We start from the raw sequence: 27916 nt of genomic DNA, 5'->3' as shown, positions 1-27916 counted from the left end.
GGTCACGAAAGTAAAAGCCCATGGGATCCAAGGCAAAGTGGCAAATTGGATCCAAAATTGGCTGAAAGGCAGGAAGCAAAGGATAATGGTTGATGGATGTTTTTGTACTTTCCAGTGGGGTTCCGCAGGACTCAGTACTAGGTCCCTTGCTTTTTGTGGTATATATCAACGATTTAGACTTGAATGTAGGGGGTACGATTAAGAAGTTTGCAGGTGATATAAAAATAGGCTGTGTGGTTGATGAAGAAGAAAGCTATAGACTGCAGGAAAATATCAATGACCTGGTGAGATGGGCAGAACAGTGGCAAATAGAATTCAATCCAGAAAAGTGTGAGGTAATGCATTTGGGGAGGGCTAAAAAGGTATGGGAATACACATTAAATGGTAGGACACTGAGAAGTGTAGAGGAACAAAGGGACCTTGGAGTGCATGTCCACAAATCCCTGAAGGTACCAGGCAAGATAGATAAGGTGGTGAAGAAGGCATATGGAATACCTGTCTTTATTAGCCGAGGTACAGAATACAAGTACAGGGGGGTTATGCTTGACCTGTATAAATTAGGCCACAGCTAGAGTACTGCATGCAGTTATGGTCACCATATTACAGGAAAGATGTGATTGCACTAGAGAGGGCACAGAGGAGGCTTACAAGGATGTTGCCTGGACTGGAGAATTTTAGCTCTGAGGAAAGATTGGATAGGCTAGGTTTGTTTTCTTTGGAACAGAGGAGGCAGAGGAGAGACCTTATTGAGTTGTATAAAATTATGAGGCATCTCGATAAGAGTGGATAGGAAGGACCTATTTCCTTTAGCAGAGGGGATCAACAACCAGGGACCATTGATTTAAAGTAATTGGTAGGAGGTTTAGAGGGGTTTTATGGGGACATTTTTTCCACCCAGAGGGTGGTGGGAGTCTGGAACTCACTGCCTGAAAGGACGGCAGAGGCAGATACCCTCATAACATTTTAAAAGTACTTGGATGTGCACTTGAAGTGCCGTAACCAATAAGGCTACGGACCAAGAGCTGGAAAATGGGAATGGCTGGATAGCTCTTTGTTGGCCGGCGCGGACACGATAGGCTGAAATGGCTTCCTTCCTTGCTGTAAATTTCTATGATTCTATGAAAGAGACCAACAAACCTTGCAGGGTAAAATTTGATTTCCATCTTAATAGTACTATAGATTGGAGGGAGGATTTTTACCAAGAGCATAAAGATTAGAGTTAGAGAAAATGAGCCAACTTTCTCTTTTAGACTACTAGCATTTCAGGTGGAAAGAAGCATTGTCAGATGTTGCAAGACACAGCTTTGGCAAGAGACTAGAAGGTGCACCCTCTGGAGGTGGAGGAAGACTCTTTTCTAATAACGGAATAATAGAAGTTAAGACAAGAAACACAAATAGCTCTGAATGCTCTGACGATCCAGGCTTGGAAAATGGATGTGTTTCAGATGCAGATGGACATTCTGTGCATTGTGTTGGAGGTTTCCAGGATTTGCAGAGTTGTTTTTTCTCTATCTGTTCATACCATACCAGCTAACCTTCCATACCAGCTAAAATAGCAGTTACTTCAATGACACAGGTAAAATGATCAGGAGAGTCAAAGTAACAGCAAGACTGACAAAATGCAGCAAAAATTATCAAAGCCATCCAGTTGATTGATATATAGAGCAAAACAAAACAGAACCAGGTTTAGAGAATGTGATTTCTTGCATGGTATTCGGTTGACAGTGGTCAGAAGAGCCCAAAAGTAAGGAATGTAAAAGTTAAACGGTGCTAAAAAGGTCTTTTTCCATTGAAATCAAAGTTATTGAAAGGTTCAAGGGTTTTCAAGACAGAAAAAGATCCAGACAGTTTGGCAGAAGAGGTGTAATGAAGCAATTGTTGATGCTGAGCCTGAACCAAAGTTGCCAAGAATAGCAATTTAAGTAAGGGGAACATTAAAGTTGATTGATCTCATTTTGGCAAAAAATTGAAAAATCTAGTTATCAAGCAATACAGGCAATGTACTTTATATACAGAGCTCTGTACAGAGAACAATGTCTCAAGATTTTACAGAAAGCTGGACACTGAACAGGAGTGAAAAGATGGGAGGGGAAGAAATACCTGTAGCACAATCAAGGAGAATAGTTTTGGGAAGGCTTCCGAAAGCAGAGACAAGATGGCTGAAAGAACAGCCACCAATAGTGGGGCAGGAGCTGAGATGGAGAAAGATGCAATATAAATATTAGAAATTACACACTGAATCACAGACACATCCAACAGAGTGAGGTCAGATAATGTCAGAATACAACAAAACTCAAATGGTTTATTCACGTAGTGAACCTGAAGATTGGATTACCGTTTGTTATCCACTGACAAGACATTCACCATATGGAGGTGTTAGAATGGGTTTTGTTGAGTGATTTAGGACCTTGAACCACCATGGCCCTGCGACATCAACAATGCTTAGCTGTAATAGAAATATTCAAAACTAAAATAAATTGCTCCTAGCTTGTTTTCCCCACATAAACATCTAGTCATCGAAATAAGGTATCCACACTGCCCCGGGATAGAGAGAGAGCCGGGCCCCGGGGGCAAAGGTGGCCGGGCTCCGGGGGTAAAGGTGGCCGGGCTCCGGGGGTAAAGGTGGCCGGGCTCCGGGGGTAAAGGTGGCCGGGCTCCGGGAGCGAGGGGGTAAAGGTGGCCGGGCTCCGGGAGCGAGGGGGTAAAGGTGGCCGGGCTCCGGGGGCGAGGGGGTAAAGGTGGCCGGGCCCAGGGAGCGAGGGGGTAAGGGTGGCCGGGCCCCGGGAGAGGAGGAGCCGGGCACCGGGCCTCTCGCCGGTTTAAAGGGACAATAAACGGCTCCTTTCTCTGTTCGCTCGGCTGCGCTGCCCGAGTCCAGCCCGCGATCGCGATCACCACCACCGCCACTGCACTCACCGTCGCCCCAGCTTCCTCATTGCCTGCCCTGCCCTGCCCCTCTCCGCCTCCGCCGCCGCTGCCGTTTTTTTGCCCTCTCTTTGTTACTGGTTAATGGCGCTCAGATTCAAACTGGCAGCTTCCGGCGCGCACCCTCCCTGACCCTGGAAGTGAATCCGCAGCCAGACTGACCTCCGGAGCACGTCACCCCGCCAGCCAGCCGCCCAGAGAGCAGAGCAGAGCGCGTGCGTCTGTCAACCCACAGCTGGCTTTGTGTTTAAATGAAAACACTGGAAGATATCAGTCAATCCATGAGACAATAAACAAGGTGATATCATCAGCCATACTGTTATGTGAAAATCAGCCGCTTGTAATGAGACTGATCCATTTTTGTGTAAGATCGTAACATACATGGCAATCTAGACAAAAACTCCAAAACGAGATGATTCTAAGCCTATGTTGTGAGAAAACAAGTAGCAACGTGATGTTGTATCTTAAGCTGTGACTCTATGTAACATTCCTCCACTTATTGGAGGACAAATAACACAAGTACACGAAATACAAAAGCAAAATACTCCGGATGCTGGAATCTGAAATAAAAACAGAAATCTCAGCAGGTCAAGCAGCATCTGGAGAGAAACAGTTTCAGGTCGATGGCCCTTTGTTAGAACTGGAAAAGTTCGAGATGTAACAGATTCTTAAGAAAGTGCAGGGGCACTGAAAGGAGGAGGAGAAGAAAGAACAAAAGGGAATCTCTGTGATCGGGTGGAAGCCAGAAGAGATTAAGAGATAAAAGGGATGATGACCAAAATGAGATGGTAATTGTTAAGTCTGACTCTAATGTACTGACTTACATAGAAACATAGAAAACATAGAAAATAGGTGCAGGAGTAGGCCATTCGGTCCTTCTAGCCTGCACCGCCATTCAATGAGTTCATGGCTGAACATGCAACTTCAGTACCCCATTCCTGCTTTCTCGCCATACCCCTTGATCCCCCTAGTAGTAAGGACTTCATCTAACTCCTTTTTGAATATATTTAGTGAATTGGCCTCTTCAACTTTCTGTGGTAGAGAATTCCACAGGTTCACCACTCTCTGGGTGAAGAAGTTTCTCCTCATCTCAGTCCTAAATGGCTTACCCCTTATCCTTAGACTGTGACCCCTGATTCTGGACTTCTCCAACATTGGGAACATTCTTCCTGCATCTAACCTGTCTAAACCCATCAGAATTCTAAACGTTTCTATGAGGTCCTCTCTCATTCTTCTGAACTCCAGTGAATACAAGCCCAGTTGATCCAGTCTTTGATATGTCAGTCCCGCCATCCCGGGAATCAGTCTGGTGAACCTTCGCTGCACTCCCTCAATAGCAAGAATGTCCTTCCTCAGGTTAGGAGACCAAAACTGTACACAATACTCCAGGTGTGGCCTCACCAAGGCCCTGTACAACTGTAGCAACACCTCCCTGCCCCTGTACTCAAATCCCCTTGTTATGAAGGCCAACATGCCATTTGCTTTCTTAACCACCTGCTGTACCTGCATGCCAACCTTCAATGACTAATGTACCATGACACCCAGGTCTCATTGCACCTACCCTTTTCCTAATCTAACACCATTCAGATAGTCTGTCTCTCTGTTTTTACCAGCAAAGTGGATAACCTCACATTTATCCACATTATACTTCATCTGCCATGCATTTGCGCACTCACCTAACCTATCCAAGTCACTCTGCAGCCTCATAGCATCCTCCTCGCAGCTCACACTGCCACCCAACTTAGTGTCATCCGCAAATTAATCCCCTCGTCTAAATTATTAATGTACAGTGTAAACAGCTGGGGCCCTAGCACAGAACCTTGCGGTACCCCACTAGTCACTGCCTGCCATTCTGAAAAGTCCCCATTTACTCCTACTCTTTGCTTCCTGTCTGACAACCAGTTCTCAATCCATGTCAGCACACTACCCCCAATCCCATGTGTTTTAACTTTGCACATTAATCTCTTGTGTGGGACCTTGTCTGAAGCCTTCTGAATGTCCAAATATACCACATCAACTGGTTCTCCCCTGTCCACTCTACTGGAAACATCCTCAAAAAATTCCAGAAGATTTGTCAAGCATGATTTCCCTTTCACAAATCCATGCTGACTTGGACCTATCATGTCATCTCTTTCCAAATGCGCTGCTATGACATCCTTAATAATTGATTACATCATTTTACCCACTACCGATGTCAGGCTGACCGGTCTATAATTCCCTGTTATCTCTCTCCTTCCTTTTTTAAAAAGTGGGGTTACATTGGCTACCCTCCACTCCATAGGAACTGATCCAGAGTCAATGGAATGTTGGAAAATGACTGTCAATGCATCCACTATTTCCAAGGCCATCTCCTTAAGTACTCTGGGATGCAGTCCATCAGATCCTGGGGATTTATCGGCCTTCAATCCCATCAATTTCCCCAACACAATTTCCCGACTAATAAGGATTTCTCTCAGTTCCTCCTCCTTACTAGACCCTCTGACCCCTTTTATATCCGGAAGGTTGTTTGTGTCCTCCTTAGTGAATACCAAACCAAAGTACTTGTTCAATTGGTCTGCCATTTCTTTGTTCCCCATTATGACTTCCCCTGATTCTGACTGCAGGGGACCTACGTTTGTCTTTACTAACCTTTTTCTCTTTACATATCTATAGAAACTTTTGCAATCCGTCTAAATGTTCCCTGCAAGATTCTTCTCGTACTCCATTTTCCCTGCCCTAATCAAACCCTTTGTCCTCCTCTGCTGAGTTCTAAATTTCTCCCACGAGACACATGTTGAAGTCAAGGTCACTCCGGACCTGCACCTTTAATTCCAGCTCTCCAGTGCTGCATTTGCCTGAGACCTCCCTTTATATACCTCAGTGGGACAGGTATGGAGTGTCTCCTGCAAGTGCACCCCTGGTGGTAAGGTATGCTTATTGTTACAGGTCATATCTAGTTACAGTCATGTATAGCATGGTAAGATACAGTTAAATACAGTAATGTGAGATACATGACATCACCCTCCCCCAAGGTCTTATTGCCTTTATAGATTCAGTCTCTCAGGTGGTCTGCGCTCTCGTGTGGAGCGTCTTAGTTGTGGTTCAGTTGTTTGCCTTGGTGCCTGTTTTTCATTCGGTGTGATTGCTGGTATCTCGCCTGGGCTGTCTGTTGAGACTGCCCTTTCCTCAGGTTGTTCCACATGTCTGTCCACCAGGTGTGGTGTGAGTTCCACATTATAGTCTGCCTCTGGTTCTTCAGTGTTATCAGTGAATCTACTTTTTACTTGGTCTACATGCCTCCGGCAGGTTTGGCCATTGTCCATTTGTACAACCAGTAGCCTGTTTCCCTCTTTGTCTGTTACTGTCCCTGCAAGCCATTTGGGACACCGGCCATAGTTTAGCGCAAACACTTTGTTGGAAATCGGTGGTTAGTGGTGTGCCACAGGGATCGGTGCTGGGACCACAACTGTTTACAATATACATAGATGACCTGGAAGAGGGGACAGAGTCTAGTGTAACAAAATTTGCAGATGACACAAAGATTAGTGGGAAAGCGGGTTGTGTAGAGGACACAGAGAGGCTGCAAAGAGATTTGGATAGGTTAAGCGAATGGGCTAAGGTTTGGCAGATGGAATACAATGTCGGAAAGTGTGAGGTCATCCACCTTGGGAAAAAAAACAGTAAAAGGGAATATTATTTGAATGGGGAGAAATTACAACATGCTGAGGTGCAGAGGGACCTGGGGGTCCTTGTGTATGAATCCCAAAAAGTTAGTTTGCAGGTGCAGCAGGTAATCAGGAAGGCGAGTGGAATGTTGGCCTTCATTGCGAGAGGGATGGAGTACAAAAGCAGGGAAGTCCTGCTGCAACTGTATAGGGTATTGGTGAGGCCGCACCTGGAGTACTGCGTGCAGTTTTGGTCACCTTACTTAAGGAAGGATATACTAGCTTTGGAGCGGGTACAGAGACGATTCACTAAGGCTGATTCCGGAGATGAGGGGGTTACCTTATGATGCTAGATTGAGTAGACTGGGTCTTTACTCGTTGGAGTTCAGAAGGATGAGGGGTGATCTTATAGAAGAAACATTTAAAATAATGAAAGGGATAGACAAGATAGAGGCAGAGAAGTTGTTTCCATTGGTAGGGGAGACTAGAACTAGGGGGCACAGCCTCAAAATACAGGGGAGCCAATTTAAAACCGAGTTGAGAAGGAATTTCTTCTCCCAGAGGGTTGTGAATCTATGGAATTCTCTGCCCAAGGAAGCAGTTGAGGCTAGCTCATTGAATGTATTCAAGTCACAGATAGATAGATTTTTAACCAATAAGGGAATTAAGGGTTACGGGGAGTGGGCGGGTAAGTGGAGCTGAGTCCACGGCCAGATCAGCCATGATCTTGTTGAATGGCGGAGCAGGCTCGAGGGGCTAGATGGCCTACTCCTGTTCCTAATTCTTATGTTCTTATGTACTTATGTTCTATCTCATTCCACCTCCCCCTTGAATTTTGATCATGGTACTCAGTTAGCTTTTGACGCTTAGCCTCAACAATTTCATGCATGTTTGGGAGGATTAACGAGAGCATGGTCTTTAAGGTTTGTTTCATCAATAGTTGGGAACGCCAGTCAACGAATGCGGACGAGATCTGTATGCCAGCAGCAGTCGCGACAGGCGGCTCTGCAGCGTGGGACCTTGGATTCTGAGCATGCCTTGTTTAATGATCTGCACTGCTCGCTCCGCCTGGCCATTGGAGGCCGTCTTGAAAGGTGCCGCCTTAACGTGATTTATACCATGGTGAACTATAAAATCGCGAAATTCTGCGCTGGTGAAGCACGGACCATTATCACTGACCAATATGTCAAGAATGCCGTGCGTTGCAAACATGGTTCTAAGGCTCTCCACAATGGTCGAAGTGGTGCTCGAGTTTAAAATGGTGCACTCGATCCATTTTGAAAATGCATCAATGACTACGAGGAACATTTTGCCCATGAATGGGCCCGCATAGTCTACATGCACCCGCGACCATGGTTTGGTGGGCCAGGGCTAGGGGCTCAGGGGGGCCTCCCTGGGGGCATTACTGAGTTGGGCACAAATGGTGCACCGACGGACGCAGAGCTCCAAGTCCGTGTCAATGCCAGGCCTCCAGACATAAGATCTGGCTATGGCCTTCATGAGGACGATCCCCGGGTGTTCGCGATGGAGCTCCCGGACAAATGCCTCCCTGCCTCGTAAGGGCATAACCACTTGGCTGCCCCACATCAGGCACTCTGCCTGTAGTGAGAGTTCATGCATGCGTCTATGGAAGGGTTTGACCTCCTCGGGGCAGGTATCGCGAGCCTCTGCTCAGTCACCGGTTAAAACGCATCTTTTAACTAGAGATAACGTGGGGTCGCTGGTCGTCCAGGCTCTGATTTGGCGAGCCGTCATGGGCGAACCTGTGGATTCAAAGGCATTGATTGCCATAACCAACTCACAGTCCTGTTCGTCGGACCGTTCTGTCGTCGCCAGGAGTAGCCTGCTAAGCGTGTCGGCACAGTTGTCTGTGCCTGGTCTGTGCCTTATCGTGTAGCCGTAAGCCGCTAGCATGAGTGCCCACCACTGAATGCGCGCCGAGGCGTTGGCGTTGATTGCCTTGCATTCGGAAAGTAGGGACGCGAGGGGTTTGTGGTCGATTTCGAATGCAAACTTGGCCCCGAAAAGGTATTGGTGCATCTTTTTGACACCATACACACACGCGAGTGCCTCCTTCTCAACCATACCATTCACAATCTCCGCCCGCGAAAGTGACCTGGAGGCATAAGCAACAGGCTGCAATTTACCCGCAACATTGGCGTGCTGTAAAACGCGCCCGACCCCGTACGCTGACGCGTCACACGTAAGGACTAACTTTTTACCTGGGTCAAACAAGGCTAAAACACTCTTGGAACATAGAAGGTTGCTAGCCTTATTGAATCCGCGTTCTTGGGCATCCCCCCAAAAGCAATTGCACCCCTTTCTGAGTAGCACATGGAGAGGCTCCAGCAGCATGCTCAAGTTCTGCATAAAGTTCCGAAAGTAATTGAGTAGCCCGAGAAAGGCGTGCAGTTCCGAGACATTCCGGGGCCTGGGTGCCAGGTGAATCGCTTCGGTTTTGGATTCCATCAGCGGCAATACTTCTGCCCAAAAATTCAACCTCAGGCGCGAGAAACAGACACTTGGATTTCTTAAGTCTTAGGCCTACCCGATCCAATCTGTAAAGTCCTGTCCCTGCAGTATTCACACGAGGCACTTACTGAAGTCAAGGTCACTCAGGACCTGCACCTTTATTACATAGCTCTCGAATGCCACACTTGCCTGAGACCTCGCCTTATATACCTGTCTGGGACAAGTATCCAGTGTCTCCTGCAAGTGCACCCCTGGTGGTAAGGTAAGCTTGTGGTTACAGGTCATCTCTAGTTCCAGTCATGTATAGCATGGTAAGATACAGTTATGTACAGTAGTGTGAGATACATGACATCACCCTCCCCCAAGGTCTTATTGTCTTTATAGGTTCAGTCTCTCAGGTGGTCTATGCTCTCGCGTGGAGCAGCTTAGTTGTGGTTCAGTTGTTTGCCTTGGTGCCTGTTGTTGTTTCGGTGTGATTGCTGGTATCTCGCCTGGGCTGTCTGTTTCGTTCAGTATGATTGTTGGTGTCTCGCCTGGGCTGTCTGTTGGGATTGCCCTTTCCTCAGGTTGTTCCCTCTGTCTGTCCACCAGGTGTGGTGTGACTTTCACAATGTAGTCTGCCTCTGGTTCAGCAGTGTTGTTGGTAAATCTACTTTTGACTTGGTCTACATGCCTCCGGCAGGTTTGGCCATTGTCCATTTGTACCACCAGTAACCTGTTTCCTTCCTTGCCTGTTACTGTCCCTGCAAGCCATTTGGGACCCCTGCCATAGTTTAGCACAAACACTTTGACCCCTATCTCATTCCACCTCCCCCTCGAATTTCGGTCATGGTACTTAGTTAGCTTGTGGCGCTTTGCCTCAACGATTTCATGCATGTCTGGGAGGATTAATGAGACCCTTGTCTTTAAGGTCCGTTTCATTAATAGTTGCGCGGGGGGAACTCCAGTCACTGAATGCGGACGAGATCTGTATGCCAGCAGCAGTCGCAACAGGCGGCCCTGCAGCGTGGGACCTTGGATTTTGAGCAAGCCTTGTTTAATGAACTGCACAGCTCGCTCCGCCTGGCCGTTGGAGACGGATGTCTCAAAGCGCTTTTCAGCCAATGACGTACTTGAACGGTGCCGTCTTAACGTGATTTATGGCGTGGTCACTTATAAAATCTTGGAATTCTGCACTGGTGAAGCACGGACCATTATCACTGACCAATATGTCAGGAATGCCGTGCATTGCGAACATGGTTCCAAGGCTCTACACAGTGGCGGAGGTGGTGCTCGAGTTTAAAATGGTGCATTTGATCCACTTAGAAAATGCATCTACAACTACGAGGAACATTTTGCCCATGAATGGGCCCGCATAGTCTACGTGCACCCGCGACCACGGTTTGATGGGCCAGGGGCTCAGGGGGGCCTCCCTGGAGGCATTACTGAGTTGGGCACAAATGGTGCACCGTCGGACGCAGAGCTCCAAGTCCACGTCAATGCCAGGCCACTGGGATCTGGCTATGGCCTTCATGAGAACGATCCCGGGTGTTCGTGGTGGAGCTCCCGGACAGATGCCTCTCTGCCTCGCAGAGGCATAACTACTCGGTTGCCCCACATCAGGCAGTCTGCTTGTAGTGACAGCTCATGCATGCGCCTATGGAAAGGTTTGATCTCCTCGGGGCAGGCATCGAGAGCCTCTGCCCAGTCACCAGTTAGGACACATCTTTTTACTCGGGATAACGTGGGGTCTCTGGCCGTCCAGGCTCTGATTTGGCGAGCCGTCATGGGCGAACCTGTGTACTCAAAGGCATTGATTGCCATGACTATCTCACAGTCCTGTTCATCAGACCCTTCCGTGGTCACCAGGGGTAGCCTGCTAAGTGTGTCGGCACAGTTGTCTGTGCCTGGTCTGTGCCTTATGGTGTAATCGTAAGACGTCAGCATGAGTGCCCATCGTTGAATGCGCGCCGAGGTGTTGGCGTTTATTGCCTTGCTCTTGGATAGTAGGGACGTGAGGGACTTGTGGTCGGTTTCTAACGCGAACTTGGCCCCGAAAACATATTGGTGCATCTTTTTGACACCGTACACGCACGCGAGCGCCTGCTTCTCCACCATTCCGTACCCGCGATCCACCCGCGAAAGTGACCTGAAGGCATAAGCTATGGGTTGTAATTTGCCTGCACTATTGACATGTTGTAAAACGCACCCGACCCCGTACGCTGACGCATCACATGTAAGAACTAGCTTTTTACCTGGGTCAAAAAAACCCAGAACACTGTTGGAACACAGAAGGTTGAGTGCCTTATTGAAGGCGCATTCCTGGGTGTCCCCCTAAAACCAATCACACCCCTTTCTGAGTAGCACGTGGAGAGACTCCAGCAGCGTGCTTAAGTTCTGCATAAAGTTCCCAAAGTAATTGAGTAGCCCGAGAAAGGCGCGCAGTTCTGAGACATTCCGGGACCTGGGTGCTAGGCGAATTGCTTCGGTTTTGGACTCTGTTGGGCGGATTCCATCAGCGGCAATCCTTCTGCCCAAAAATTCAACCTTGGGCGCGAGAAACAGGCACTTGGATTTCTTAACTCTTAGGCCTACCCGATCCAACCGCTTTAGTACTTCCTCCAAATTGCGGAGATGGGAGTCGATGTCCCTGCCCGTGATAAGTATGTCGTCTTGAAATACAACCGTCCCCGGGATGGACTTGAGCAGACTCTCCATGTTGCGCTGGAATATAGCAGCTGCCGACCTGATGCCGAATGGGCATCTATTGTACATGAAAAGGCCTCGATGTGTGTTGATGGTAGTGAGTAGCTTAGACTCGTCGGTCAATTCTTGCGTCATATACGCAGATGTGAGATCGAGTTTTGAGAAAAGTTTTCCTCCAGCCAATGTGGCAAATAAGTCCTCCGCTCTGGCAGTGGGTATTGGTCCTGTAGGGAGACTCTGTTTATGGTAGATTTGTAATCCCCACAGATTTGTACGGATCCATCAGGCTTCATGACTGGGACGATGGGACTTGCCCAGTCGCTAAATTCCACGGGTGAGATAATGCCTTCCCGCAGAAGCCTGTCCAGTTCATGTTCAATCTTTTCCCTCATCACATAGGGCACAGCTCTAGCCTTGTGATGGACCGGTCTAGCATCCTGTGTGATGTAGATTTTGACTTTAGCCCCTTTGAAGGTGCCCACACCTGGCTGAAAGATGTTCAAATCGCTTTAGAACTGTTGAGCAGGAGGTCTGTTCCTCTGACGACATGGCGTGAACATCATCCCATTTCCAGTTTAGTTTTGTCAGCCAGCTTTTCCCCAGCAGTGCTGGAAGATCTCCGGGGATAATGCACAGGAGAAGTCGGTTCACTGTCCCTTTGTGTGTGACTGAGAGCATGGCGCTGCTTGTGAGTTTTGGTCTGTCTCTTTTGTGCGGCCATAGCTATTCAAATTGTTGAGCGCTCATGAGAGATTGACTCGCTCCCGTATCCAGCTCCATATTGACGGGTATCCCGTTGAGTAGGACACTCATCATTATTGGAGGCGTCTTGTTGTAGGAGCAGTGGCCATTGATCGTGTTGACCCGCTGTACATCGGTGTCCTGGGTACTGTCCCCACCGTCTTCTGGTCCGCTTTCTGATCCTTCCGATTCGTATACCAGCCGAGCTGCCGTTTTTCTGCACATGCGGGCCAGATGCCCTCTATAGTCGCAGTTTCTGCAAACAGCATGCTGAAATCGACACCCCCTTGATGAGTACCTTCCCCCACATCTCCAGCACAGACCGTTTCCATTGTTTCCAAAGGATGAGCTGCGTCTGGCTGATCTCTCCTGAGCTTCTCTCAGTTTGTAGTTGATTGCTCGCATTGTGGGTTGATGAGGTGTGAACGGCCGTTCATGTGGCCCTTGATGGCTTCTGGCGCCACTGCCTGCTGTTGAGGGTCTGCTCTCCTGCCTTTGTCTGTGTGTGGGGGTAGCGGCTTGTTTCATGCTGTAAACCCCTTGTTCTGATGTTTCGTTAGTTGTCGTACCCGCAGTGTAGATCAACCTCGTCTCTTCTGCCAGGAATGTCTGTGCAACCAGTGTTGCTGCCTCTAGGGTCAGATTCTTGGTCTCTATGAGCTTTCGGAATATGCCTGTGTGGCCTATTCCTTCAATAAAAAAGTCTCTCATTACTTCTCTCCTTAGTTCATATAACTCATATGTTCAGAGAACTCACATAAACTAGCCAACCTCCGAAGTTCCGCCACGAAGTCGGTTATGCTCTGGCCCACACAGCGTCTGTAGTTGTAGAACCTGTGTCTGGCCATGTGTAGGCTGCTCGCTGGCTTCAGGTGATCTCTTACCAGTGTGCTCAACTCTTCAAACAACTTGCTTGCTGGTTTCTCGGGTGCCAGCAGGTTCTTCATTAAGGCGTATGTTTTCGAGCCACAGCTGGTCAAGAGATGGGCTCTTCTCTTGTCTGCCTTATCGTCGCCTAACCAGTGTTTGGTTACAAAGCTTTGCTGGAGCCTTTCTATAAAGTTCTCCCAATTATCTCCAGCATTGTATTTTTCATCTGAGCCATTGGTCGTCATTCTGTGGATTCTGTAATCCCGTAACTCGTCGCCACTGTAAAGTCCTGTCCCTGCAGTACAGATTCACACGAGGCACATATTGAAGTCAAGGTCACTCAGGACCTGCACCTTTATTACACAGCTCTTGAATGCCACACTTGCCTGAGACCTGTCCTTATATACCTGTCTGGGACAGGTATCCAGTGTCTCCTGCAAGTGCACCCCTGGTGGTAAGGTAAGCTTGTGATTACAGGTCATCTCTAGTTACAGTCATGTATAGTATGGTAAGATACAGTTATGTACAGTAGTGTGAGATACATGACACAATCGACTTAGTACTTCCTCAAGATTGCGGAGATGAGAGCCGGTGTCCCTGCCCGTGATGAGTATGTCATCTTGAAACACAACCGTCCCCGGGATGGACTTGAGCAGACTCTCCATGTTGCGTTGGAATATAACAGCTGCCGACCTGATGCCAAATGCGCATCGATTGTACACAAAAAGGCCTCGATATGTGTTGATGGTGGTGAGTAGCTTAGACTCTCCGGTCAGTTCTTGCGTCATATACACAGATGTGAGGTCAAGTTTCGAGAAAAGTTTTCCTCCAGCCAACGTGGCAAATAGGTCCTCCGCTCTGGGCAGCGGGTATTGGTCCTGTAGGGAGACTCTGTTTATGGTAGACTTGTAATCCCCACAGATTCGCACGGATCCATCAGGCTTCATGACGGGGACGATGGGGCTTGCCCAGTCACTGAATTCCACGGGAGAAATTATGCCTTCCCGTAGAAGCCGGTCCAGTTCATTTTCAATCTTTTCCCTCATCACATAAGGCACAGCTCTAGCCTTGTGATGGACCGGTCTGGCATTCTATGTGATGTAGATTCTAACTTTAGCTCCTTTGAAGGTGCCCACACCTGGCTGAAAGAGATGTTCAAAACGGCTTAGAACTGTTGAGCAGGAGGTCCGTTCCTCTGACGACATGGCGTGAACATCATCCCATTTCCAATTAAGTTCTGCTAGCCAGCTTCTCCCCAACAGGGCTGGGAGATCCCCGGGGACAATCAACAGGGAAAGTCGGTTCACCATCCCTTTGTGTGTGACTGAGAGCATGGCGCTGCCAAGGACTGGGACAATTTCTTTAGTATGGGTCCTTAGTTTGGTGTTGATCTTTGTGAGTTTTGGTCTGTTGCTTTTGTGCGGCCATAGCTGTTCAAATTGTGGAACGCTCATGAGGGATTGACTAGCCCCCGTGTCCAGTTCCATGTTGACGGGTATCCCGTTGAGTAGAACCCTCATCATAATTGGAGGCAACTTGGTGTAAGAACAGTGGACATTGATCGTGTTAACCCGCTGTACCTCGGCGTCCCGTGTCCTGGGTACTGTCCCCACCGTCTTCTGGTCCGCTTTCCGACCCTTCCGATTCGTATACCAGCCGAGCTGCTATTTTTCTGCACATGCGAGCCAGATGCCCTGTGTAGTTGCAGTTTCTGCAAACAGTATGCTGAAATCGACACACCCTGGTTGAGTGCCTTCCCCCACATCTCCAACACAGACCGTTTCCATTGTTTCTGAAGGATGAGCTGCATCTAGGTGATCTCCCTTGAGCTTCTCTCAATCTGTTGTTGATTGCTCGCATTGTGGGTTGATAGGGTGTGATCGGCCATTCATGTGGCCCTTGATTTTGATGGCTTCTGGCGCCACTGTCTGCTGTTGAAGGCCTGCTCTCCTGCCTTTGTCTGTGTATGGGGGTAGCGGTTTGTCTCACAATGTGAACCCCTTGTTCCGATGCCTCGTTGGTTGTCGTACCCGAAGTATAGATCAGCCTCGTTTCTTCTTCGCCTGTCAAGAACGTCTGTGCGACCAGTGCTGCTGCCTCTAGAGTCAAGTTCTAAGTCTCTATAAGCTTTTGGAATATGCCTATGTGGCCCATTCCTTCAATAAAAAAGGTCTCTCAGTACTTCTCTCCTTAAGTCATCGGGGAACTCACATGAACTAGCCAGCCTCCGAAGTTCCGCCACGAAGTCGGGTATGCTTGGCCCACACAGTGTCTGTAGTTGTAGAACCTGTGTCTGGCCATGTGTAGGCTGCTCGCTGGCTTCAGGTGGTCTCTCACCAGTGTGCTCAACTCCTCAAACGACTTGCTTGCTGGTTTCTCGGGTGCCAGCAGGTCTTTCATTAAAGCGTATGAATTCGAGCCACAGCTGGTCAAGAGATGGGCTCTTCTCTTGTCTGCCTTATCGTCGCCCAGCCAATCTTTGGTCACAAAGCTTTGCTGGAGCCTTTCTATAAAGTCCTCCCAATTGTCTCCAGCATTGTATTTCTCATCTGAGCTGTTGGTAGCCATTCTGTGGATTCTGTGATCCCGTAACTCGTCGCCACTGTTAAGTCCTGACTCTAATGTACTGACTTACACGAGACACATGCTGAAGTCAAGGTCACTCAGGACCTGCACCTTTAATTCCAGCTCTCCAGTGCTGCACTTGCCTGAGACCTCCCTTTATATACCTCAGTGGGACAGGTATGGAGTGTCTCCTGCAAGTGCACCCCTGGTGGTAAGGTATGCTTATTGTTACAGGTCATATCCAGTTACAGTCATGTATAGCATGGTAAGATACAGTTATATAGAGTAATGTGAGATACATGACCTCACATTTATCCACATTATACTGCATCTGCCATGCATTTGCCCATTCACCCAACCTGTCCAAGTCAACATGCAGCCTCTTAGTGTCCTCCTCACGGCTCACACTGCCACCCAGTTTAGTGTCATCTGTAAACTTGGAGATATTACACTCAATTCCTTCATCTAAATCATTAATGTATATTGTAAAGAGCTGGGGTCCCAGCACTGAGCTCTGTCGCACTCCACTAGTCACTGCCTGCCATTCTGAAAAGGACCCGTTTATCCCGACTCTCTGCTTCCTGTCTGCCAACCAGTTCTCTATCCACGTCAGTACATTACCTCCAATACCATGAGCTTTGATTTTGCACACCAATATCTTGTGTGGGACGTTGTCAAAAGCCTTTTGAAAATCCAAATACAACACATCCACTGGTTCTCCCCTTGTCTACTCTGCTAGTTACATCCTCAAAAAATTCCAGAAGATTCGTCAAGCATGATTTGCCTTTCATAAATCCATGCTGACTTGGACCAATCCTGTCACTGCTTTCCAAATGCGCTGCTATTTCATCCTTAATGATCGATTCCAACATTTTCCCCACTACTGAAGTCAGGCTAACTGGTCCATAATTACCCAATTTCTCTTTCCCTCCTTTTTTAAAAAGTGGTGTTACATTAGCTACCCTCCAGTTCATGGGAACGGATCCAGAGTCAATAGACTGTTGGAAAATGATCACCAATGCATCCACTATTTCTAGGGCCACTTCCTTAAGTACTCTGGGATGTAGACTATCAGACCCCGGGGATTTATTGGCCTTCAATCCCATCAATTTTCCTAACACAATTTTCCGTCTAATAAGGATATCCTTCAGTTCCTCCTTCTAGACCCTCGGTCCCCTAGTACATCCGGAAGGTTATTTGTGTCTTCTTTCGTGAAGACAGAACCGAAGTACTTGTTCAATCGGTCTGCCATTTCTTTGTTCCCCATTATAAATTCACCTGAATCCTACTGCAAGGGATCTACATTTGTCTTCACTAATCTTTTTCTCTTCACATATCTATAGAGGTTTTTTGCACTCAGTTTTTATGTTTCCGGCAAGCTTCCTCTTGTACTCTATTTTCCCGCTCTTAATTAAACCCTTAGTCCTCCTCTGCTGAATTCTAAATTTCTCCCAGTCCTCAGGTTTGCTGCTTTTCCTGGCCAATTTATATGCCTCTTCCTTGGATTTAACACTATCCTTAATTTCCCTTGTTAGCCACGGTTGAGCCACCTTCCCTGTTTTATTTTTACTCCAGACAGGGATGTACAATTGTTGAAGTTCATCCATGCGATCTTTAAATGTTTGCCATTGCCTTTCCACCGTCAACCCTTTAAGTATCATTTGCCAGTCTATTCTAGCCAATTCACGCCTCATACCGTCGAAGTTACCTTTCCTTAAGTTCAGGGCCCTAATTTCTGAATTAACTGTGTCACTTTCTATCTTAATAAAGAATTCTACCATATTATGGTCACTTTTCCCCAAGGGACCTCACACAACAAGATTACCAATTACACATCACCCAGTCTAGGATGGCCAGCTCTCTAGTTGGTTCCTCGACATATTGGTCTAGAAAACCATCCCTAATACACTCCAGGAAATCGTCCTCCACCGCATTTCTACCAGTTTGGTTAGCCCAATCAATATGTAGATTAAAGTCGCCCATGATAACTGCTATACCTTTGTTGCACACATCCCTTATTTCTTGTTTGATACTGTCCCCAACCTCACTACTACTGTTTGGTGGTCTGTACTCAACTTCCACTAGTGTTTTCTGCCCTTTGGTATTCCGCAGCTCCACCCATACCGATTCCACATCATCCAAGCTAATGTCCCTCCTTACTATTGCATTAATTTCCTCTTTAACCAGCAATGCCACCCCGCCTCCTTTTCCTTTCTGTCTATCCTTCCTAAATGTTGAATACCCCTGAATGTTCAGTTCCCAGCCTTGGGCACCCTGGAGCCATGTCTCCGTGATGCCAATTACATCATATCCGTTAACTGCTATCTGCGCAGTTAATTTGTCCACCTTATTCCGAATACTCCTCGCATTGAGGCACAGAGCCTTCAGGCTTGCCTTTTCAACACACTTTGCCCCTTTAGAATTTTGCTGTAATGTGGCCCTTTTTGTTTTTTGCCTTGGGTTTCTCTGCCCTCCACTTTTACTATTCTCCTTTCTATCTTTTGCTTCTGCCTCCATTTTATTTCCCACTGTCTCCCTGCATAGGTTCCAATCCCCCTGGCATGTTAGTTTAACTCCTCCCCAACAGCACTAGCAAACACTCCCCCTAGGACATTGGTTCCGGTCCTGCCCAGGTGCAACAGTTACAACAGTGATTACACTTCAAAGGTACCTCATTGGCTGTAAAGCGTTTTGCGACGTCCAGTGGCCGTGAACGGCTCTATATAAATGCAAGTCTTTCTTTTTTTTCTTTACCATTGCATTTGTAGCTAGGTCAAATCGGTCATGTGATCTCAATCACTTTTATGCAGGAAATTTACATCTGGTCACATTTTTTCCAATTCTGTTTTATACGTTTAGAAATCAGTCTAATAAGCAATAACATGTGGAATAATTTAGACATTATTCTGAGTATTTTAAAAATTGAATCACAGGTCTGTGTTGAGTTAGCTTGAGTTAGGCAGTAGCCTGGGGGCTACAACTTGCACCACTATAACCGCTCCATGGTAGGGAAAATCGGCTAGAGTTGCTGCTCCTCATTACTATCCAGCAGTCCCTGCTGGCGATGCATGCTTGTGGATATTAGATGAGGACTGGATCAGGTTCATATAATGAAACAACACAATCCAGTTGCACACATGAAAAATGGTAATTTGAGTGAGGCACTGGATGAGTACTAGTACTAACAGAAGTTTATCCTCTCATGAATCACTACTTACAGGACCAGAGGGGTATGCAGGGGAATCACAGGAAAAATGGACAAAATTTAGAAGGCATCACGATATATAACAATACCCAATAAAAATGCCATCAGAGAGGGAAGAGTCTGGGCAGGCTACCCCACTGTAATATCTGAGCTAATTTTCTCTATTTGCAAAACAATGTACCAAAGGAATGCAAATGAGATCTTTTCATGACTAGCTTTGTCAATATGTACCAGCACTTCTGTTATTTCACAGAAATTATCAGTTATATTCCAATGGACTCTGTCCCCTTTGAGGGAGGAGAGTATTTGTTATTATCCAAGAGTTAACAGAACTATCAAAAAACAGGAAAAAAATGGCAAGTTACATTGGATGTCTAAGCTTTTGTCCAATTCCATCATCATAGGCAGTCCCTTGGAATCGAGGAAGACTTGCTTCCACTCTTAAAATGAATTTTTAGGTGGCTGAACAGTCCAATACGAGAACCACAGTTTCTGTCACATGTGGGACAGATAGTCGTTGAGGGAAGGGTTGGGTGGGACTGGTTTGTCACATGCTTTTTCCGCTGCCTGCGCTTGATTTCTGCATGCTCTCAGCGCCAGTGTGCAGAATATCAAACAGCCTGTAAGTTTATGCTTTGCATCAATGAACCAATTCTAGAGGTGTAGCGGACTCAGAAACAAGATGACCTTGGCCACTTTTGTGCGCTACTAATTTGATTATTCACAAAATAAGTATTGCCATTATATCTGGCAATCTTAAATCGCTTCAGTCTGGTAGCGCAGTGGCTTCTCCACTCAATACTGAGTTAAAATGCCAGAGGGGTCTGATTTATGTCATCGGGCTCTGGTTATCATATTTAAAGAAGGATCCCGCCAGATTCAGAAAGCAGGTTAAAATAGCAGGATGCGGGCAGCCTTCTGACATGTAAGTAACCCAGGGCAAGTTAATTGCCCAGCTGGTCCATTTCTGCTGGATGGATGGGATTAAAATCCACCCGCCCTCTCATTGAGTGTTCCTTCCACTCTGGAGATGCAGCTTAGTTAAAAAAAAAAGTTGTCGTTAATGAGCAACTCTAGAGGCTATAAAACAACATGAACAAAATAGAAAAGGATCAATTGGCTGGTATTAGATCAGTATTAGTCTGCTGGCGGATGGTGTAATTTGTGATGTGTTGTTGCCAATTGATGTAGAGTAGGTGGCATTGACATTGCATGTCAAAGGATATTTACATAAAGTTGGACAGATTTGTGCATCTTGGAAAGGGACAATTGAAGAACCGCATGTGTGCAATATCACATCCAAAGGCAAAATCAGAACATCAAATTTGAGTAATTGCCCATTAACTTTAAATAGCTAATTAGCATAGACTTAGAATATAAAGCAGGACTTGGGAGGCAGTCAAGTAATAAGTTATAACAACAGCAACCAGCTGGAAAATGTTTGTGCTGTTGGTCATCTGAAAAGAAAGCATTTTTCCTTCTAAAATTAAACTAAAAAGATTGAAATATAAAATCAATAATGGAAGTTTATAGCAGGGGCACTAACATTTAGGAAAATATTCGCAGCGATTTGTATAAATCAGCTTTCATTTCCATTTAGCATATCTGTGTGCACAGAGCAGCAGTAATGTATAACCACAGTACTGGGTTTCCATATTGTATCAACCCTAGCACCTACTGTAATTAATGATTAAATCCTGCTACTGTTGTGCAAGTTAGATACAGGTGGTATATTAGATGATATCTAAACTAACATCCCCCCAAAAATTGAGATTTATGATTTATTTTGTTCCACGATACGTGCCATTTAATTCGGTGCTATCTTTTGAGCAGTTACATACTTAAGTTTCAAATAAAGATGGATCTATAACATAAACCTATAACATAAAAAAATAATTATGGTTTTAAACACAATTTTAAACACAAGTGGTGAGACTTAGGAAAATAAAATTCCACAGATAGTTATGAGCTCTGAATGTAAAAAGTATTGAAATACTACATTGATGAGAAACACCAAAACATTGCAATATTTATCACAGTCTTCTTAGGCGGTCCCTCATATCGAGGATGACTGGCTTCCACCAAAAAGGGATGAGTTTAAAGGTGTTTCAATGAAGGACCTGATATTCCAGGTTCCAATCTGCATATTGAAGGGTGGAAAATGCCTGTGCGTGGATTTTTTTAACGTGTGGTGGCCGTTGTACACCAGCTACCACACGTGCTTGACAGAGCTAGGTCTTGGGCCAGTGGCAAGCATTACCCAAGACGACTGGAGACCAGCTCTGCTGCACGGACCTAGTGTGTACACATATCGCAGTGTTGGCTGGCCTGTGCTGCCCCTGGGCCCTCGCCTCTTCTGTGCCCCAAACTCATGCCTCTCCTGGGCCTCGATCATGTTGCTCTACAATCTCTCGCTGCTCCTTCGCCCAGACTTCGCTGCTCCTGCTGTACCTGCCCACACTCCAATCAGCGACCTAGATTATGATGACATCCAATCCAGTCGCCCTCTTCACAGCTGCCGTCCTCCCGGAATGGCTCGTGCTGCACCGTGCAGTGGCATGCTCCATTTATGGCCCCGACCTGCAGCAGCTGGCCCTCGCAGATCAGGGCCTTTCTGTGGGCCGGGCCTCCGCACCTCCGCTCCTTTTATGGCCGCAACCTGCCGCAGATGGTTCCTTGACCTCGATAGCTTATCACAGTATAAGCTAGAAACATGACAGCATAGTTGCTTCTTGTATCTTTTTATGAATCCATCAGTATTGCAACATAAATTGAGAATAAATACTTGTATTATCAAGCAGAATTCTGGTAGTGCTCAAATGATTTACTCTGCTAGTATATTATTCACAGTTAATATGGCTTCAGGATGACAAATTGTTGTCATTTCAATATTTCCTCTCTATGCATTCCTCACTAATAATACTATTTTTGTTCCTCTGAATCTCTGAATAGCAGAAACTGTAGAAATGCACATTCCATCTAAGATTGTGTGTTCAATACAGCAGATGGACAACTATAAAGTGCATTCTCTCCATAATTGTTTTACTCTATTTAAAGAAACTGACAAAGTAACCTTAACTATACCGCTTCTTATTTTTTGTGATATTGTGATGTATTTTGTTGTAATCATCACCACATTTTTACTCTCACTCGTTAATCTATTTATAAGATGATACTTAGACACAAGCTTCTTACCTTTTCCTATTATTTTGGACCATTTAGTTTAGATAGTGCTGTGTGATAATCACAGCAGTTATCTGTCTTGTTCCTTTCAGCTATCTCAAGCTATATATTTAACGATGATTGCCACTTTCAGTATTTTTGGCCATTTTCCGTGGAAATTATCTAGATTTTAGTTATTTTAATGTGTGGTTTGAGGGGTTAGTTTCTCAGGACAGCACCATTTTGGTTATGTATCCAAAGTCAGAAAAAAGACAGTTAATATGCCTATCAGAAGTTGTTTTTCCCAGACACCAATCAATAAGTACTTTGGTGGCTTGTCTTCGTAAGTAATAAGCACCATACACCCATATTGTTGGGAGGGTTTCAATCTCTTCCCTGACTGTAAATAGTCAGGTATGAAGCCGAATGTCATAAATCTAAAAAGTCAGTCTGGCTCTTGCAAACAGTACTTCAGTCAGTCAGACAATGGAGTGCTGCATGAAGGTTAAAGACCACAGGTTTCTGCAGGGTGCGAGGTTCTGACCTGGGCTTTAGGGCAGGTTGCAGAGAGACTATTCTCTTTAAGTTAAGTAAGACGGAGTGGGGGGTAACATTGCATGTCCTTTATTTTGTATCATTATGTAAATATGCAAAACAATGTTCAATGCCATTCGCAACTCTTCAGAAAATGAAAGAGTACATGCAACAAGACCTGGACCATCTTGGGCTGATAAGTGGCAAGTAACATTCTCAACACACAAGTGCCAAGCAATGGCTATCTCCACTAAGCGAGAGTCTAACCACTGCCCCTTATCATTCAACGGCATTACCATCGCCGAGTTTCCCACCATCAACATCCTGGGGTCACCATTGACCAGAAACATAATTGGACCAGCCACATAAATAATGTGGCCATGAGCAGGTCAGAGGCCAGGTATTCTCACCTCCTGACTCCCCAAAGTCTTTCCAACATCTACAAGGCACAAATCAGGAGTGTGATGGAATACTCTTCTGGATGAGTGCAGTTCCAACAACACTCAAGAAGCTCGACACTATCAAGGACAAAGCAGTCTACTTGATCAGAACTCCATCCACCACCTTAAACATTCACTCCCTCCACCACTGGTGCAACGTGGATACAGTGTGTACCATCTACAAGATGCACTGCAGCAACTCGCCAAAGCTTCTTCGACAGCACCTCCCAAATCCACTAATATGTCCTTACTATACAGTACAAATGCACACGAGGCCCATACTTGAGAGAAGGTCACTCTGTGACCAGTAACCTTTATTAGCCGGCACTGAAGTGCAGAAGGTGGGTGGAGTTTCCTCTTTTATACCTGAAAGTCCAGGTTAGGAGTGTCTCCCACAAGTTCACCACCGAGTGGTCAGTGTGCTCACGGTGTACAACTTAGGTAAGTTTCTACATGGGTTACAATGACAGTTGAATACATAACATCACCTCACCCGCAAAGTCTTATTGGGATCACAGGTTAAGTCTCTCTGGTGGTTTACGCTCCCTTGTAGAACGCCTGAGTTGGGGTTCCGGTTGCTGGGCGCTGGCCTGAGTGCCTGCTGTTTGCGGTGCCTTAGGCCTGTCCGGACTGCCCACAGTGACTGGGCTCTTGGTTCCGATGTTCGGTCACCTGTGGTGGAGTGAACTCGACATCGTGTTCTTCCTCTGCTTCTTCTATGGGGTTGCTGAACCTCCTTTTTGTTTGATCCACGTGTTTGCAGCAGATTTGTTCATTGGTAAGTTTAACTACCAGAATCCTAGTCCCCTCTTTAGCAATCACAGTGTCTGCGAGCTGTTTGGGCCCTGCAGCGTAGTTGAGGACAAAGACAGGGTCATTGACATCAATACATCGCACCCTCGCATTCCCGTCATGGTAGTCACATTGTGACTGACGCCTGCTCTCAATAATTTCTTTCATGGTGGTGTGTATAAGGAATAACCTGGTTTTGAGCGTTCTTTTCATTAGCAGCTCTGCGGGTGGGACCCCTGTGAGCGAGTGTGGTCGGGATCTATTGGCCAACAGGAGGCGCAATAAGCGGCTTTGTAGGGAACCCCCTTGGATTCTGAGCATTCCCTGTTTGATTATCTGCACTGCTTGTTCCGCCTGGCCGTTTGAGGCTGGCTTGAACGGTGCCGTTCTGACATGGTTGATACCATTTCCTGCCACGAAGTCCTGGAATTCAATCCTTGTAAAGCACGGGCCATTGTCGCTGACCAAGACGTCCGGTAGACCATGGGCGGCGAACATTGCCCGTAGATTTTCTACTGTGGCAGAGAATGTGCTTGAATTGAGAATGTCACACTCGATCCATTTGGAGTAGGCGTCTATTACAACCAAAAACATTTTTCCCATGAAAGGACCTGCGTAGTCCACATGGATGCGTGACCATGGCTTGGCGGGCTAGGACCAGGGGCTAAGGGGGGCTTCCGTGGGCGCATTGCCCAGCTGGGCACATGTGTTGCACCTGCGAACACAAAGTTCCAGGTCTGCATCTATCCCTGGCCACCAAACGTGTGACCTGGCAATTGCCTTCATCATGACAATGCCCGGGTGCTCATTGTAGAGTTCTCGGATGAACACCTCTCTGCCCATCTGGGGCATGACTACTCGGTTTCCCCAAAGTAGGCAATCAGCCTGAATCGAGAGTTCATCCTTGTGCCTGTGAAATGGTTTACATTCCCCATTCAGGACACATTTCTTGACTAAAGACAGTAGCGGGTTTCTATTTGTCCAGACTTTGATCTGGCGGGCTGTCACAGGTGAGCCTTCGCTTTCGAAAGCTTCAACAGCCATGACCATCTCAGCAGCATGCTCGGTTGCCCCCTTGGTGGTGGCTAGTGGGAGCCTGCTGAGTGCATTGGCGCAATTTTCAGTGCCCGGTCTGTGCCGAATTGTATAGTCATAGGCGACTAACGTGAGTGCCCACCTCTGTATGTTGCCGACGCATTTGCATTTATGGCCTTGTTGTCGGCCAAAAGGGACGTTAGAGGTTTGTGATCTGTCTCCAGCTCAAATTTCATGCCAAACAGGTACTGGTGCATTTTGTTTACTGCCTATACACATGCAAGTGCTTCCTTTTCTACCATCCCGTAGCCCCTTTCTGCCTGGGACAGACTTCAGGAGGCATAAGCTACTGGCTGTAACTGACCATTGCCATTAACATGCTGCAACACACACCCGACCCCATAGGACGACGCATCGCACGTTAGAACAAGTTTCTTCCATGGGTCATATAACGTTAACAGATTGTTGGAGCATAACAAATTGCGTGCTCTGTCAAAAACCCTTTCCTGGCTGTCCCCCCAGACCCATTCGCGACCTTTGCGTAGGAGCACGTGTAGCAGCTCTAACAGCGTGCTCAATTTGGGAAGAAAGTTACCGAAATAGTTCAGGAGCCCCAGGAACAAACGCAGCTCCATCGTGTTGCGGTGTCTGGGAGCTCTCTGGATCGCTTCCGTTTTGGACGCAGTAGGTCTGATCCCGTTTGCTGCTACTCTCATCCCCAGGAATTCTACCTCTGGAGCTAGGAAGAAGCACTTCGCCTTTTTCAGTCGCAGGCCTACCCGGTACAGTCTGCGTAGCATCTCCTCCAGGTTGTGGAGGTGTTCTTCAGTATCGCAACCAATGATAAGGATGTCGTCTTGAAAAACCACCGTCCTTGGAATCGACTTGAGGATGCTTTTCATGTTTCATTTAAAGATCGCGGCGGGCGAGCGAATCCCGAACGGACATCTGTTGTACTCAAACAACCCCTTGTGTGTCGTGATGGTGGTCAGCTTCTTCGACTCACTCGCCAGCTCCTGGGTCATGTAAGCTGAGGTCAGGTCCAATTTTGAAAAAAGTTTGCCACCGGATAGCGCCGCAAAGAGGTCCTCCGCTCTCGGTAGCGGGTACTGGTCTTGGAGTGTCACCCGATTGATGGTGGCCTTGTAATCACCACATATCCTGACCGACCCATCCGCCTTGAGCACCGGCACGATCGGGCTCGCCCAGTCACTGAATTCGACTGGCGAGATGATGCCTTCCTTCAGCAGGCGGTCCAATTCGCCTTCTATCTTTTCCTGCATCACGTACGGCACCGCTCTGACCTTGTGGTGTACTGGCCTGGCGTCCGGGTTTATGTGAATCACTTACTTGGTCCCCATGAAAGTGCCAATACCGGGTTGAAACAGTGAGTCAAATTTGTCCAGGACCTGTGAGCATGATATTCGCTCCACAGAAGAAATTGCATTGACATCGCCCCATTTCCAGTTCATGACAGCAAGCCAACTCCTCCCCAGCAGTGCGGGACCGTCCCCCGGGACAATCCAGGGTGGCAACCTGTTCTCCGAATCTTTGTGGGTCACGACTACCATGGCACTGCCTAGCACCAGAATGATCTCCTTTGTATATGTCCGTAGCTATGCATCAATCGGCACTAATTTTGGCCTCCTGACCTTGGACGCCCACAGCTTGGGGAACTATTTGATACTCATCAGGGACTGACTGGCCCCTGTGTCTAGCTCCATTAATACTGGGATGCCATTGAGGAGCATTTTCATCATCCTGTTGTATGAACTGTATATGTGCTCCACATGAACTCGCTGAACTTCAGCTTCCAGCAATTTCCCCTACGATTTGGCCTCGTAGGGCTTACATCGGGCCCGTCCTCCTCGTACATCAACCTGGCTGCAGGCTTCCTGCACATACGCGCCAAGTGACTGCTGACGTTGCAGTTTCTGCAGATATATTGCTGATACCTGCAAGCTCTGGCTGTGTGTTTGCCTCCACATCTCCAAAATGAGCCATTGTTGAAAACAAAAGGTCCATTACCAGTCAATCGTCTCTGACTGTCTCTGTAACTGTCCTTAAGCGCACCATTGACAGGTGTTGATGGCCCCATTACTGACCGCATTGTCCATTGCGATGGCATGAATCGCCGTTCAGCTAGCCATTGTCTCTGTTGAATTCCCTCTTTGGGTTCGACTACATGCTGGGGCATGTCCGATTGCCCGTCTGCCTGGAGAACTGTGTGCCGCGTTAACAATGTTGCTTCACCGTCCATTTGCTGCATTTAAACCAAGATTTTTGTCAAACATCATTCTGGTCTCTTCCCCCTCTGAGATAAATGTCTGGTCCACCAAAGCTGCCAGGGTCAAGTCTTTGGTCTCAATCAGTTTCCTGAAAACCCCAGCGTGCCCGATGTTCTCAATAAAAAAGTCTCGCAGCATCTCCGCTCTGCATGCATCTGGGAACTTACATAGGCTCGCCAGTCGCCGGAGATCTGCCACGAAGTCTGGAACGCTTTGCCCTTCTCGCCGCCGGTGCGTATAAAACCGGTGTCTCGCCATGTGCATGCTGCTCACCGGTTTAAAGTGTTCCCCGATCAACTTATTGAGCTCTTCAAAAGTCTTGTCCGCCGGCTGCTCTGGCACTAGAAGGTCCTTCATCAGGGAGTACATCCCGGATCCACAAACCATCAGGAGATGAGCCCTGCGTTTGTCAGCCAAATCCTGTCCCAGCCATTCCTTAGTGACAAAACTTTGCTGTAGTTTCTCAATAAAATCGTCCCAATCATCACCAACACAGTATCTCTCGTCTGTGCTGCTAGTGGCCATGCTCACGTGGTTTAAATCCCAGTTTCTCGTCGC

At 47.0% G+C, this 27916-nt stretch overlaps 1 protein-coding gene and 1 long non-coding RNA gene across 2 annotated transcripts in view; one reads left to right on the top strand and one right to left on the bottom strand.

Moving 5' to 3' along the window:
• g2e3 (G2/M-phase specific E3 ubiquitin protein ligase) overlaps nt 1-3017 on the bottom strand; it is a 137274-nt gene extending 134257 nt beyond the window's left edge. The window contains exon 1 of the mRNA XM_070879020.1: nt 2917-3017. Within this exon, the coding sequence (XP_070735121.1) occupies nt 2917-2936 (20 nt within the window). The 5' untranslated portion in view covers nt 2937-3017. The remainder of the gene's footprint in view (nt 1-2916) is intronic.
• Nucleotides 3018-3103: 86 nt separating this feature from the next.
• LOC139262292 (uncharacterized) overlaps nt 3104-27916 on the top strand; it is a 99999-nt gene continuing 75186 nt past the window's right edge. The window contains exon 1 of the long non-coding RNA XR_011592939.1: nt 3104-3223. This is a non-coding gene — a long non-coding RNA (uncharacterized lncRNA). The remainder of the gene's footprint in view (nt 3224-27916) is intronic.

Source organism: Pristiophorus japonicus, chromosome 4 (genome assembly GCF_044704955.1).
Source record: "Pristiophorus japonicus isolate sPriJap1 chromosome 4, sPriJap1.hap1, whole genome shotgun sequence".
NCBI lineage: Eukaryota > Metazoa > Chordata > Chondrichthyes > Pristiophoridae > Pristiophorus > Pristiophorus japonicus.
The sequence above is the reverse complement of the archived record's forward strand: the minus strand, read 5'-3'. Positions and strand labels throughout refer to the sequence as shown.